The sequence below is a fragment of the Bos taurus genome, chromosome 24 (genome assembly GCF_002263795.3).
Source record: "Bos taurus isolate L1 Dominette 01449 registration number 42190680 breed Hereford chromosome 24, ARS-UCD2.0, whole genome shotgun sequence".
In the NCBI taxonomy this organism is placed as follows: Eukaryota; Metazoa; Chordata; class Mammalia; order Artiodactyla; family Bovidae; genus Bos; species Bos taurus.
The window spans coordinates 34,473,829-34,490,003 of record NC_037351.1 but is presented as its reverse complement, the minus strand read 5'-3'; the positions used below and the strand labels follow the sequence as shown (position 1 = coordinate 34,490,003).

General features: G+C 37.3%; 1 protein-coding gene across 1 annotated transcript in view; it reads left to right on the top strand.

Moving 5' to 3' along the window:
• The window catches only part of MIB1 (MIB E3 ubiquitin protein ligase 1), a 90,409-nt gene that overhangs the window by 24,242 nt on the left and 49,992 nt on the right, over nt 1-16,175 (top strand). Inside the window, exons 4-9 of the mRNA NM_001206030.1 lie at nt 2,619-2,723; nt 4,019-4,085; nt 5,405-5,609; nt 10,163-10,346; nt 11,596-11,740; nt 13,859-13,992. Of these exons, the coding sequence (NP_001192959.1) occupies nt 2,619-2,723; nt 4,019-4,085; nt 5,405-5,609; nt 10,163-10,346; nt 11,596-11,740; nt 13,859-13,992 (840 nt within the window). The remainder of the gene's footprint in view (nt 1-2,618; nt 2,724-4,018; nt 4,086-5,404; nt 5,610-10,162; nt 10,347-11,595; nt 11,741-13,858; nt 13,993-16,175) is intronic.

The following is a 16,175-nucleotide window of genomic DNA, read 5'->3' as shown; positions in this document are numbered from 1 at the left end:
TGGTCTTAACTATCTGTGTTAGTATTTCAAGACTGTTTTCATTTTACACATGCTTTAAATATATGTTAATTGCCTCATACACATACACTAGATATATTTTCTTCTTTTTAAAAAACTTTATTATGGAGAATTTCAAACATACACCAGAATGGAAAGCATAATATAACAAATACCTGTGCACCCAACATCCAACTTAAGAATTTATCAGTGTTTTAAAAACTGCCATTTATTTGTTGAAGAAATCTTTGTATTTTTCTGATTGATTCTTTATGGTATTGTTTAACGTGTTCTTCTAACTGTTGTATTTCTTATAACTTGTTAGATGTAGAGAAATGAGTAGATTCAGGGTCAAGTTTATTTTGGCAAGAGTACCTCACTTCTGGTGTGTGTACTTAGATCGCACATGAAGAAGGCCTATAAAGTCTTGATTATCCTATTAGTGGTGTTAAGATTGATCAGTGCAGAACTTGTCAGTTTGATCTTTACAGAATTTCTCAGTGACCTTCTACCTAATGGTTTTAGTAGCCATTCCACACATATTTATTAATCAGAATCGACACTAAGAAATTAATGAAGTTATTTTCTTATGCTTTCCACTTTATTTCCTCCTTGATAAACTGAATCACATTAACAAATGAAGTGATTTCATTTAGTGATTCACAGTTTGAGTAATGAACTTGCTTATGTTCCAAGTAATTTGAAATTTAGGATGAATTCGATTTAAACAAAATTTGTTTTTTAAAAGTTGATCAAATGCTTTTTTGTCCCTCTCATAAAAGCACAGGCTTATTTCATCTAGCACTGCATTTGTAAAAATAAATGAAATAGAATCTGACTGTATTATAATCAAAAGCGATTTTTCTTTCCTACCAATTGTATGTTTCACTTGAGAATGTTAGAAACTCTTGCTTTTGGAGATTATTCAGTGGTTACTTGTGAAAATCATAAACCAGCATGGCAGCGGTGGACCCCACAGTCAGGATGCTAGTTACCTCTGCTAGGAGGCAGCGGGTGGCATCGATGAGAGGCACGCAGGGGACTCACAGTCAGGATGTTAGTTACCTCTGCTAGGAGGCAGCGGGTGGCGTCGATGAGGGGCACGCAGGGGACTCACAGTCAGGATGCTAGTTACCTCTGCCAGGAGGCAGCGGGTGGCGTTGATGAGAGGCACGCAGGGGACCCCACAGTCAGGATGCTAGTTACCTCTGCTAGGAGGCAGCGGGTGGCATCGATGAGGGGCACTCAGGGGACTCCACAGTCAGGATGCTAGTTACCTCTGTTAGGAGGCAGCGGGTGGCGTTGATGAGAGGCACGCAGGGGATTCAAAGTACTGGTTATTTTCTTTTTTTTAGTCTAATGTTCGTTTCATTTTTTAATTATTTTTTAAAGTTTGTGTTAGATTTTTATAACATATAATTTATTTTAAAATTAGAAAGAATACTTATTTACTAATGCTTTGAAATATTATTCAAGTATTTAATTAAGTCCTAAGCATAAACACTTTTTATCTCACAAAAGCACTGTAAAATACGTGGCATGCAAAATTGTTTCTTTAGCACAGGGTGAAAATGAAGCGGTCATTATGTGTCTTATTTGAAATAGTAGTCTGGTTTTAAGGGCATACCTTAAAGATTACGCTCAGTGTCAGCCTGGCATTCTGAGAAACTATGAAGGGTGGTTGGTAAGTGTCCAGATGGAGAGTCCTGAGTTGCCACGTACAGCCTCCCAGTCTGGGCTGTAGACTGGGTCACTTGAAAACCCCAAGTTCAGTGCGCACTGTGTGTCGTTTTTGTGTAATTGATTCTTGGCCCTAGATCAATGGCAACTCCAGTTTTTGTTTTTTTTTTTAAATATTGACTGCTCTAACGAATCCGTCTGGTCTGGTGGCATGTGGGGCCTGGAGGTGGTGTCTGGGTTTCTGTTGTAGTCGGGGCGTTTTAGCTTGGATGGCCTGGTTTTCAGGGCAGCTGAGGGGCACTGCTGGAGGAACCAGATCTCTCAGGCCTTCTTTAAACATGACCTTAGAGCCTGTGCTCATCCGCATTCAGCTAACCAGAGAGCTGGATTATCTTGAATTGTTCTAGGTATTTGGTCAAAGATTTTACATTTTGTATCAAAAAACAGGTTTAAAAGAATAACACTGCTGTTAGAAGGAACCCTTTAAGAGTACAGATTTTAAATTTTGAATTGAATTATGTGTTTGCTGATAATCCATCACTGTAATCACTAAGCCTCTCAATATAAAATTTCTGCTGTAGTTTTAGGGACTTCCCTCGTGATCCAGTAGTTAGGACTCCATGCTCTCTCTCACTGCTCTGGCCCCAGGTTCAATTCCTGGTCTAGTAAACTGAAATACTGCAAGCCATGCAGCATGGCCAAAAATAAATAAATAAATAAAGTTTCTGTAGTGCTTTTAGAAATAACCTTATAATATTCTGGAAAAATATCTCTAATTCAACTATATGTTAGAAGTGACATATATTTGGCAAGTAAGTGTTTTTCACAATCCTGTTACACAGGATTGTAACTGAAGTAATTTTAAAGATTTAAATATGATTAAAAGAATCAGCCTCTTCTCTCTTCTTAAAGATTTTTTTTCCCTCAAAAATTTCCCTTAGGTAACAGAGATCCAAGACTGGAGTGCATCAAGCCCGCATAGCGCAGCCTACGTTCTCTGGGATAATGGTGCTAAGAACCTGTACAGAGTTGGCTTTGAGGGCATGGTAAGTGTAAGAACCATAAAAGATGAAAATATTGGATGGGTGAAAGAAAGGAAATTAAAAATAGCCCTTATTGTAATCTTTCATTTTTTGTTGTGTCATTTCCTTTTATCATAATACAGCCATCTGAATCATGAGTATGCAGTAGGAAGGAACATCTGTAAAGTGAGAATTTAATATAATAGGTGTTAACATTATTTTTAAGGCGTTTTTTCCCTGTATTTTTAAAGTATACTGTTGATAATTGAACATGACTGACCTAGAAACATTACTCAAGTGCTTAAGGAGTAGTATTTATTGGTTGATTCTCATTCTTTTTTGATGGCTGAGTAGCACTCCTTGTATGGTTATGCCATTGTTTATGATATTTCTGTTGATGGGTGTCTGGGTTGGTTTTTTGTTTTTGTTTTCCATTGTTGCAAGCACTGTTTCAGTGACACACATCCTTGTGCATATGTCTTTGTACATTTATGGGTATATTTTCTTAAGATAGATTCCTAGAAGTGGAATTGCTAGGTTAAAGTACCATATTAAAACAGCTTGACCCATGACTCTTTGGCTAGGATTGAACTAAATGTGAAATCCAGTGGCAAAGGAGGCTGTAACTAACAGAGAGTTGGATTGTGTGTGTGTGTGTGTGTGTGTGTAAAGGAGCTCATTTTCTTAATATAGTAAGTATATATTGGTCACTTTATACATATATATATGTGTGTGCATATATATATATATATATATATATACATATACACTAAGTCACTTCAGTTGTGTCCGACTCTATGCGACCCCATAGACAGCAGCCCACCAGGCTCCCCCATCCCTGGGATTCTTCAGGCAAGAATACTGGAGTGGGTTGCCATTTCCTTCTCCAATATATATATATAAAATGAGTCAATGCCTACCTTGTATATCTCATAAAATTGATTAGAAAGATCAAATGAGTTGACCTCTTTTTGGTAAAAGAATGGAATATATTTTAAATGGAATGTATTATGTACTTTTTAAATACAAGATTTTTGTTTTAGTTCTTTTTTTCCAACATGTATTTTTGAAAATATTTCAGTGGTAAAGATCCAGACATTTTAATTTTGAACTATAAAGGAAAGCTTAAAGTATGACATATCTGAAGATCAAGTTTATAGTTGTTGATGGGTGTTTATGAAAGCAGTGTTTAGTGTGATTATTAACCCAGAGCTACTTCTGCTGAGGATATGTTCTGAATGAACATTTTTGCCTATTTTAGGTGTTGAGCTATACTTGAAGCTTTCAAGGGTGATTTTTTTGGTTTCTTTTCTTTGTAGTCTGATCTGAAGTGTGTCCAGGATGCTAAAGGAGGTTCTTTCTACAGAGATCATTGTCCTGTGCTAGGTGAGTTAGCAGACGAGAACATTTCTAAATAATGGGTCAGAGTTCATGGAATCAGAAAAGCGTTTAAACTGGGCTTTAAGAAAATTAGTTATCATTAAAGATTTTTAAAGGCACGCTCTTGGTTATGTTTGGTTTTAAAAGCATTTGTTCCTTTTTAATGATTTATTTAGTCTCTGAAAGAGTTGTCATGTCTTGCTAAATTGATACATCATTTATAGGGCATACCAATACTGTATGAAACTTTTTTGTTTTAATCATGAGCTTGTTGAAAAATTTTGTGTTGTATTACCATACTTATACATACTTACACTGCTGAGAATAAGACCTAACAATTTAATATTTATAAATTCCTTAGAATTTAATTCCTTTGAAAATTTAACAGCTCCAAGATTAAGATAATATGATAAATATAATGTATGATTAAAATAAAGAACAAGAAAACCAAAACTACTTTCATTTTATAGATTCTTCATTGTTGCTACAATGAACATTTGCCACATTCTTCCGATTAAGCCTTTAGGCTCTTCTGATTTAGCTGTTTTGGTGTGAACTCTGTGTTCTTTTCAAATCATTTGTTTTCCCTTATTGCCCCAAAGTGCTGTTTTCTTGCAGCATACCTTAATTTTTTAGAAAAAAGGAGAATATGGAAGAAAATCTTACGGTTTTGATGAGAGATGAGATCATCTCTCTTGCATTCAGAAACATTCTTCTTTTGTATTTGGGCTTTACAAGAAAAGTGTAGAATCAACATACACATTTAGGATCCCTCAGCATAGTGTTTGATGATCATGCATCCTTTGTCCCAGAAGTAGCTTTGAAAATAATCTTGGAAATGGGCTTTTAAAATATTTAAAAATTCTCTTGAGGCAAAAGTCACAAAAACCATTTGGTAAATAATAATAGTAAGCACTTCAGAGAAAACAAAATTCCAGGAGTCTCTTTCATATTCTTTAGTTAGCTATTCCGACTCTTCAACAGGTCATCCAGGCAGAAAGGTGAATATTACCAATGCCCAGAGCTTTGTGTTCTGATAGTCAGTGTCTTGTCATCTGTAGATGCTGCTCCTCTTCAGTCATTGTTATAAATCATTACTTTATTTCTTCTTTTGAGTCTGTTTGTTTTCTTTTCTTTCTTTTTTAAGGCTGTATAATTCTAGATTTTTATACTCACATTTTATTCTCAAAACGTTTTAAGATTAGATAGTAACTGAAACTCAACTGTCTGGGGCTTTTTTTTTTTTTTTTTAATTTAAAACAGTGCAGTTGCCTGTTGTTGCTGTGGTTTTCCTTGTCCTTGGTCATCTCCCTCTGCAATTACAGGTGAGCAGAATGGCAACAGGAATCCTGGTGGACTGCAGATTGGTGACCTGGTCAACATAGATCTCGACCTTGAAATTGTACAGTCTTTGCAGCACGGTCATGGCGGATGGACTGATGGCATGTTTGAGACCTTGACTACAACTGGAACAGTTTGTGGCATTGATGAAGATCATGACATTGTAGTACAGTATCCAAGCGGCAATAGGTTGGTTGTATTTCTTAATTTTCAGTAATGGCAAGTGAAATTTGTCTACAGAGGAACTCTGAGCCTACAAAAAGCAAATAATGTGACATCACAAAGACTTCTTACAGCTAACTCTTCAGTAGTAGAAGAAAACCCAGAATACCTTGGTAAAGTGGAAGGAAGCAAGTAAGAACTGTGTGTGTGTGTGTGTGTGTGAGAATATTCTGTGCACTTTTTTCTCCCTTTAGTGAGCAGAATACATTGTATCAGTGTTGTGTCCAAGTGTAGCTAAAAAGTTGTCTGTTCCTGGTGGACTGTATCAATCTACCCTGAATGAACAGGGTAATAACAGTGAACTCCTCTGGTCCCTGTCTCGTGTTGTCTCATGGTGACACAGCTCTACCTTGCCACACACTCATGGGTATCAGCAACACAGCACTGTGTGCATTTAGTCATTTCTGTAACCTTACTTATACACCATCCTTCCACGCTCCTTGTCTTCCTCTTCTCTGGATAACTCCTCTGCCTCTGTAAATACTGAATATATGCCTGCCTCCTCTCTCCAGCTACCCTCCCTGGTACATGCATACAATATTTGTCTGTTTAAGCCTCCTATTATCCACTAAAATGGTTATTTATTTGATCTCTAGGTTTCAGGTTTCTTGGAGACTTGGGCCTGTGCCTTTTATTTGTTTATCCCTAGGGGCCAAAATGTATCCAGTTTACTAATATGTTTATAGTATTTTAGAGAAAAAATAATAGTTAATTGTCAAATCTTTATTACTGCCATGTACTTAAAGAAACTTAACTCTCCAAGTTTCTTTAGGGGAGGGTTTATATATAGAATAAGAAAAATAAACAAATTGCTAACCAAAGTATAGAATTAGCTCTAATTGTGTTCAGATCTGGAGAATATACATGATCATATCAAGAGATGCACAAAAAACATTTGACAAAATCCAATATCCTTCATGGTAAAAATACTAAATAAACTAAGAAAAGAAGGGAAATTCTTCAGCCTGATAAAGGGCATCTCTGAAATCCTACAGTGAACAGCATCCTCAGTGGTAAAAGACTGAATGCTTTCTCCTTTAAGATCAGGAACAAAACCAGAATGTCTGCTCTCCCTGCTTTTATTCCATCTTGTCCTAGAGGGTCAAGCTGTGGCAGTTAGGCAAGAAAAAGAAACAAGAGGGAGAAGAAAGAGAGAGAAGAATTTAAGCCATCTCTGTTCACATGTGATGTGATCTTGTGCATAGAAAAATCTAAGGAATCAACAAAAAAAATCTGTTAGAAGTAATAAATGAATTCAGCATAATCATGGGATATAATATTAATATAGAAAAATAATATAAAAAGTGTGTTTCTCTACACTACAAAGAACAACCTGAAAATGAAAATAACAATTCTGTTTATAATAGCATCAAAGAATAAAATACTTAAGAATAAATTTAGCCCATTAAGTACAAGATGTGTACACTGAAGACTATAAAACATTATTAAATAAATTAAAGATGACCTAAATGAATGGAAAGATGTTTCATGTTTATGGATCAGAAGACCTATTATTGTTTAGATGGTGCATTCGTTTCCTAGAATTGCCACAAATTACCACAGAGTGGCTTAAAACAGCAGAAGTTTCTTCTTTGACAATCCTGGAGGCTAAAAGTCAAGGTGTTGGCAAGACTGAGTCCTTGTGGAGACTGAGGAGAGTCTGTCCTGTGCCTCTTTCCTGGCTTCTGACGTGGCTGTAACCGTTGGTGTTCCTTGGCTGGCCAGTGCGTCACTTGTTTCTCTGCCTCTGTCACTTGGCCTTGTCCCCTGGGAGTCTGTCTGTCCCTTTGTCTTCACATGACCTTCTTTTTTGGGGTGAGATTCCCTGTGTCTTCACATGACCTTCTTCTTTTTGGGGTGAGATTCCCTGTGTCTTCACATGACCTTCTTTTTTGGGGTGAGATTCCCTGTGTCTTCACATGACCTTCTTCTTTTTTGGGGTGAGATTCCCTGTGTCTTCACATGACCTTCTTCTTTTTTGGGGTGAGACACAAATTTATTTTTAAATTCATTCAAATTAATCCCTGGTTAGTCAAGTTCAGTATCAAAGATTATCTGCTTCTGAGAGCCACGTAAACTGTCCTCTGGCCCACTATTTTCTTTTCATCAAGCCAGCACTTGTAGCTTAGCCATCCGTGAGGAAAGAACCCTAAAGAGGCGTAGAAGAAAGTTAATTGAGCTCATGGAAATTCTAAAATGTTTTACATAGAAAATTATGAAAAGATGGTTGTATATGACCTTTTAAGGACACCAGTCATTGGATTTAGGGCAAAGGATTTAAAAAGACGTTTTTTAACAGAAGATACTAATGTTGCTCAGTTGTATCCGACTTTTGCAACCCCATGGACTGAAGCCCACCAGGCTCCTCTGGCCCATGGGATTTTTCAGGCAAGAATATGGGAGTGGGTTGTTATCTCCTTCTCCAGGAGATTTTCCAAACCCAGAGATTGAATCCTGGCCTCCTGGCAGGCAGATTCATTACCATCTGAGCTACTAGGGAAACTTCTTACAGAAGGTACAGAAATGGTCAATGAATGCATTGCATTAGTCTGCTAGGGCTGCCTTAACAAAATATCACAGACCGGTGGCTTAAACAACAGATGTTTATTTATTTATTCTTTTTTTTTTTTTACTGTTCTGGAGGTTAGAAGTCCAAGATTGTGCCATCAGGGTAGGTTTCTGGTGAGACCTCCTCTGGGCTTGGAGAGGACTGCTTTCTCATTGTCCTCACATGGCACCTCGCCTTTATGACATCATTTAACCTTACTTTTCTCCCTAAGGGCCCTGTCTCCAAATACAGTTACATAGAAGCCATAGAGCTTTACCATGTGAAATTTGGAGGGACACAATTCATTCTGTATCACCCTTGAAGAGATGCAGGACATTATTAGTTACTAACATTATTAGTTCACAACCACAATGAGATATCACTTCACATGCTAGAATGGCTAGAATAGAAAGGTAGGATAATTACCTGTGTGGTTGAGGGTATAGAGAAATCGGAACCAAGCCCTCCTACATTAATGATAAGTAGGTGAAGTGGTCTAGATGCTTTGGAAAACAGTAGTTTCTCAAAATGTTAAATATAGAGTTAACATATGACCCAATATGTCCACTTCCAGGTTTATATCCAAGAAAATTACAATGTGCCCACACCAAAATCTATACACGAATGTTTGTAGAAGCATTATTCATAACAGCCCACATGTGAAAATAAGCCAAATGTGTATTGACTCCTGAATGGATAAGCAAGTTGTGGTATATCCACCCAATGGAACATTTTATTTGGCTATAAAAAGGGATGGAGTACTGACATATGCTGCAACATAGATAAATCTTGAAAAAATTTGTTGAGTGAAAGAAGCCTGTCACAAATGGTCATATACTATCTTATTTTATTTATAGAAAATGTCTAGAATAAGGAAATTCATAGAAACAAAGTATATTACTGGTTGTTAGAGGCTGGGAAGAGAGAGTTGATTTCACAGTGACTGCTGATTGTTATGGGGGTATCTTTTTGTGATGATGAAAATAAAATTATTATAGTGGTGGTTGGTTATACAACTGAATATACTAAAGCCACTGATTTATACACGTTAAATCAGTGAATTGTATGGTATGTGAATTACATCTCAATAAGGAAGGGAAAAAAAATCTTAATTTAAGTTCAGAATAGTGTGTATTAACACATGTTGTCTTAAATGGCCTCTTATTTGGAAATGGTAAATTAACACAGATTAGGATTATTACTTGCAGAATTCTTCCTTGGTCCAAATTCTCTTGGGTACTAGTGTTATTAGTAACATAACATTTGACTTTTAGAAAGAAAATGTTTTTATTCTTTAAGAACATTTTATTAAGTACTTATCCTGTATTAGGGCCCGTGATTAGTGTTAGAATTACAGAGACAGTTAAGACATGGTCCTCTACTTTGAAGAAGTTTCCCTTTAAATTTGGATAGATAAAGTCTGAAATAGCTGCATTGAAATGTTTTAAGTAGTTGTGAGAAGTGAATATTCAGGCTGTTCTGAAGCTACAGAAGAAGAGCGATCATTTCAGCTGGGCAGATTAGCTCTCTGTTACAACCATCACTCAGCATATTAATAGAAGATCTGCATTCCATATACAATGGAATATTAACCGTGGTGTCTAGTGGTGTGCAGAATGGCGATCCAGGTGTGTTTGTGTGCAATGGAACTTTCACTTTACATGTTTCTGACATGTTTTAATCATTAACAACGAGTGTGTATTACTTTTATAACAGTTTTTAAAGCATGCAAGTGATAATAAATCTAGACAAAAGGGTATCATACTAGTATGGTAAGATTACGGATGACTGTTCTCTCAAATTTGTGTAATAAATTCTAAAAAGAAATACAGATCATTCAAGATGTAATTGTAGAGGATTGTTTTACACTTTGGATGTGTTATAGTGCTTTTCTCCCTCCAGTGGTTAACCATGAATGTTGTGCTGAAGTTAAGTAAACTTACCAATTTTGAATTTTGGCTTTGGTTTTTAGGTGGACCTTCAACCCTGCTGTTCTCACTAAAGCAAACATTGTCCGAAGTGGGGATGCTGCTCAGGGTGCAGAGGGAGGCACCTCTCAGTTTCAAGTGGGTGATCTTGTGCAAGTTTGTTATGATCTGGAGAGAATTAAACTTCTACAGAGAGGACATGGAGAATGGGCAGAAGCTATGCTCCCAGTAAGTGTATATTAAGTCCTTTGGGAGTCGGAACTATAGCTTGCTTATGTAGTTTTGAAAAGCTTTGATGACTTTAATTTTAGAAACTATAAATTAGCTTAATCCTTTGAGAATTGTACTCTTCACTGGCAGCTTAACATCTGTATGCCTTTTATTTTCTAAATTTACTTCAGTTAGAGTAACTTTGTTGTTGTTGTTTAGTTTTTGAATTTATTATTTTTATTGAAGGGTGATTGCTTCATAGAATTTTGTTGTTTTCTATCAAACCTCAACATGAATCACCCATAGGTATACATATATCTCCTCCCTCCTGAACTTCCCTCCCATCTCCTGCCCCTTCCCACCCCTCTAGATTGATAAAGAGCCCTGTTTGAATTTCCTGAGACATATAGCAAATTCCTGTTGGCTATCCATTTTACATATGGTAATGTAAGTTTCCGTGTTACTCTTTCCATACATCTCACCCTCTCCACTCCTCTCCCCACGTCCATAAGTCCATTCTCTATGTCTGTTTAGTTGGTAGGTTGTATCCAACTCTTTGTGACCCCATGGACTGTAGCCCACCAGGCTCCTCTGTCCGTGGGATTCTCCAGGGAAAAATATGGGTAGCCTTTCCCTTCTCCAGGGGATCTTCCCTGACCCAGGGGTTGAATTCGGGTCTCCTGCATTGGCAGGTGTAGTTGTTGCTGCTAAGCCACCAGGGAAGCCCTTAGATTAGCCTGGGAAGATCCTTAAAGGGCTATAGTTAATACATGATAGATAAATCTAATTTGATAGAGCCTTTAGTGGAGAATGTAATGTTAAGGTGAGACAAAGAGGCTTCCTGATCCTTCACCCCAGAATGACAGTGACTTTCATACTTCTGTCTTGAAATTAGGCTTGATTCCAAAAAGGATTTAAACATAGATGTAAGCTTTGAGCCCTTTTTGGTTTAAGTTTTTTTTTTTTTTTAGAAATCAGATTTTCTTTAGTTACAAGTTTTCTAGAGGTATCTTAAAAGGTTACTTTTTTGAATAAGATTGTCATGATTATTTTTATAATCTTGTGGAAAGGTAATAGTTTTATTAAAATATTTTTTAAAGATACTCTATAAAGTTTGTGGCTAGTAAATAACCCATTTGAATATGATTGTTCTTTAAAAGTTTTTAAAATTAGGAATCAAGTAAAACGAATACTTCAAACATGTAAAAACTGATGATTGATTTCTATAATGTAAACTTGGAAACGTAAATCTAATCTTGTTGTTAAGACTTTAGGTAAAGTTGGCCGAGTACAGCAGATTTATTCAGACAGTGATTTAAAGGTGGAAGTATGTGGAACATCTTGGACGTATAATCCAGCGGCGGTGTCCAAGGTGGCGTCCGCGGGATCAGCCATCAGCAACGCGTCTGGTGGTATGTTCTGTTTTGTGTTTCTTTAAAGCAATGTGGTTTACGTTAGAGCCTTTCCTCATTCCCCAGTTCTGGTACACAGATAATGTTTTATGTAATCTTAATTTTCTCTCAGATCACATTACCTCACTTGTATATTAACTACCTTTTCAGTTCAGTTCAGTTCAGTTCAGTTGCTCAGTCGTGTCCGACTCTTTGCGACCCCATGAATTGCAGCATGCCAGGCCACCCTGTCCATCACCAACTCCCAGAGTTTACCCAAACTCACGTGCATCAAGTCGGTGATGCCATCCAGCCATCTCATCCTCTATCGTCCCCTTCTCCTCCTGCCCCCAATCCCTCCCAGCATCAGGGTCTTTTCCAGTGAGTCAACTCTTCTCATGAGGTGACCAAAGTACTGGTGTTTCAGCTTCAGCATCAGTCCTTCCAATGAACACCCAGGACTGATCTCCTTTAGGATGGACTGGTTGGATCTCCTTGCAGTCCAAGGGACTCTCAAGAGTCTTCTCCAACACCACAGTTCAAAAGCATCAATTCTTTGGTGCTCAGCTTTCTTCACAGTCCAACTCTCACATCCATACATGACCACTGGAAAAACATTTTAAACTTGCGCTAAATGTCTCTCTTTTTTTTTTTATATGATGAACCACCTTTGTACTGGCTGAGGTATACCCTGTGAAAATTCCATAAACATGTTCTTTTTCTCGGATATATCAAGGGCTTCTCCATGTCAAAGAGGAGATACCTGAAATTCAGCATGCTACTCTTTAATCAGAACATTTGTTTTCTGCCACAGAACCATCACTTTCTTTGACTGCCTTATTTATTTTTTTAATTTCCAATATTATTGCTAGCAGATGGCTTTCTTTCAGATATTTTTATGTATCAGCCATACCTTTTCTCTTGTCATTTTATGAGAGGTATTGTACAGGCCACAGTGGGTAGAGAGAGCTGTGCTGAGATGTGAGTATGCTGGATGCTTGGGTAGACTCAGGCCCAGAGCTTTTCTTCTCGTGATCCAGCTGTATATCTACACTCAGTTCATTAGACAACTGGTTACAACTCACTGTATGAATATAGCTGACATCCAGAAGAGAAGATGGAGCCATAACTGTGCACAGTAAGAAAGTAAAGGAAAACATTGGCTGACCTCCAGCTTTATTTTGTACTGCCTCTACTTCCTCTGCTTGTGTCTCATCTTTCCTGCTGTAATTTGCTAATGTGTTTGAGGTTAAATCAGGTGGTGTTTATTTTTACCTTGTGGTTAGATAGCATCACAGTAGGCTGACTTTTATCAGGCTGGCCCAAAATTTCATCCATAACTGTTAATCTTACAGAAAAACCCAAATGAACTTTTTGGCCAACCCATTACATATTGAAAGAGTGAAAAATTGTTAATATCCTTTTCTCAAATAATGTGGATTTGGTGTTGGGCCTCACTTTGTGACTTCTTTCCTTTCCAATAAGTAGATCCTAGAGTTGAGGAGAACTGGGTAGATTCTCTACTGATCAATGCTATTTGGAGAAAAAAAAAAAAAGCCTTATGAAAGGGTTTATATAAGCACATATCTGGTTCTTTCTTGTTTTAGTCAGAACCAGTCAGTTGGCACCTTTGAAGTATTTTATTTTAATATTTTCAACTGAAAATTGGTTTGTCCCTAAAATATTTCCCCAGAGACTATAGAGATTATATTGCTTTTGTATCATAATCACTGATTTGTTGCATTGAGGTCTGAGAGCAGTAAGATACGCTCAAGACCTGAAAGGCAATTTGTATCATTATGATACTCCTGTGGTAGTGTGTTCATTTATAATATCTTTGGTATGACTCCAAAATCTTGAATCATAGTTTATGTGTGACTCTTTTTCTGAAATTTTAACTTGAAGTACATGAATTGGAGTAAACCAGGAATAATTGTGGGCTCAGATTGAAAGCAGTTTTATATGGTAGTAATTGTAACTTGCGAGGGTAGTATCTATAGCTTAGTACCAAAGTAATATTAATGATAGACATAATAAAACAGGAAAAGTGTGTATTATAGGCATGTGGGTAATGCTTGTCTGTTAGTAGTTAAGATTTGAGATCCTCCTATATTAGCAGCTTTATTTGATGCTTTACAGAAAGACTCTCCCAACTCTTGAAGAAATTATTTGAAACCCAAGAATCTGGTGACCTCAATGAAGAATTAGTTAAGGCTGCTGCCAATGGAGATGTTGCTAAAGTGGAAGATTTGCTAAAAAGACCAGATGTGGATGTGAGCATTTTAAAATTTATTTGAAGCATATGCAAAAATAGAATAGTTAAAACAAACCTTTTACTCAGCAGTTATTAAGATATTGCCACATGTGCTTCATCTATTCCTTCTTCCTTGTTTTTCTAAGGTATTTTAAAGATGACACTGGGCATTATTTCTTCATTGTGCATTTCTAGAAGATATTGACATTTTCTTATTTTAGTACTGACTTTTGAACTTTATGACGTCAAAATTTACTTTTAGGTTTTTAAGTAGTTGGTGTCCTTTGGGGAAATTCAGTGAAATTTTCTCATGTAAATGTTACAATGTTTTAACAATATATTTTAGTAAATTTTATAAGCAATTATCCATCCTTCTTTTCAAAACATTTAACCTAAGCTTTCCCCCTCTCCTCCTTGTGAAAGTTGACTGTTTCATGGTTCATAATGCAGTTGAATTAGGAGTCATGCATTTTGTACATCTTAATAGTTTGTGTTGTAATGTTACCATTCACCAAAGCCATAGTTTAAATGGGTTCAAACTGCAAATTGTGGTTCTCACTTAGTTATTCACTGGCTTTAGCATCGCTACTGTTCTGGAACCAATACGATGTCAGTCAGTGCTGGCCAAAGGATTGTAGGTTGAATGTCACTTTGAATCATTGTCACTGTGCAGTCAGGGCTTTCGTTACCATATCTTTGTATGTAAGTATGCCAGACAGTTTGACAGAGATCAGATCTATAATTTATAAGGTGAAAGTGAAAGGTGCTCCATTGTGTCTGACTCTTTGCCACCCCATGGACTGACTATACAGTTAATGAAATTCTCCAGGCTAGCATACTGGATAGCCTTTCCCTTCTCTGGGGATCTTTCCAACCCAGGGGATCAAACCCAGGTCTCCCGCATTGCAGGCAGATTCTTTACTGCCACAAGGGAAGCCCAAGAATACTGGAGTGGGTAGCCTATCCCGTCTCCAGCAGATCTTCCTGACCCAGGAATCAAACTGGGGTCTCCTGCATTGCAGGCGGATTCTTTACCAACTGATCTGTCAGGGAATCCCGAAATTATTCCTATGATCTCATGTGGCATTTCAGGTTTGTTGGGGATCAGTTGCAGCAGCATGGCACAGTAGTTTCTTGATTGGTTGTGAGCTATGTCACAAATAGTTTCAGATATTAAAGTACCAGATGTTTTTTTGTGTTTGGAACGTAGAGTCAGACTTCTTTTATATTCACTTATGCAGATTTACATTTTATTATACTTAATTTTTTCTTCATTACATTTAGAATGTAGTACATTCTAAAAACTTAAAGGGAAAAATAGTTCTCCAAGATTTGTTAGGAAAAGCAGCATCTCCTTCTCAGTGCTATTTTCCTTTTCTTCAGAGGCAACTATTTTTACCTCTTTAAGCTGATTTCCTTCATACAATTACCTCCTCATCTTTCAGTAACATACTTCTATTGTTATTTCTTGACTTGAAGTTATGTTTTGATACTGTTCTATGAAGGCGAGGATTCCACTTTCCTTCTCCACTTTTAGCCCATCCTTTCCACACACATGCATACCTCTTCCAAGTTCTTAATGTGGTATTGCATTGTAATTTTGTTGATGTTAGAATTAATTTTGCATGTTATTATTCAAATGGCATGCATATCTGAGCTGTGGAGGATACTCGATTGCGTTTTCTTGCACAACTTTTTGCTTTCCTTGGTGTTCATCAGATCAGATCAGATCAGATCAGTCACTCAGTCGTGTCTGACTCTTTGCGACCCCATGAATTGCAGCACTCCAGGCCTCCCTGTCCATCACCAACTCCCGGAGTTCACTCAGACTCATGTCCATCGAGTCAGTGATGCCATCCAGCCATCTCATCCTCTGTCGTCCCCTTCTCCTCCTGCCCCCGATCCCTCCCAGCATCAGAGTCTTTTCCAGTGAGTCAACTCTTCGCCATGACGTGGCCAAAGTACGGGAGTTTCAGCTTTAGCATCATTCCTTCCAAAGAAATCCCAGGGCTGATCTCCTTCAGAATGGACTGGTTGGATCTCCTTGCAGTCCAAGGGACTCTCAAGAGTCTTCTCCAACACCACAGTCCAAAAGCATCAATTCTTCGGCACTCAGCCTTCTTCACAGTCCAACTCTCACATCCATACATGACCACAGGAAAAACCATAGCCTTGACTAGACGAACCTTTATTGGCAAAGTA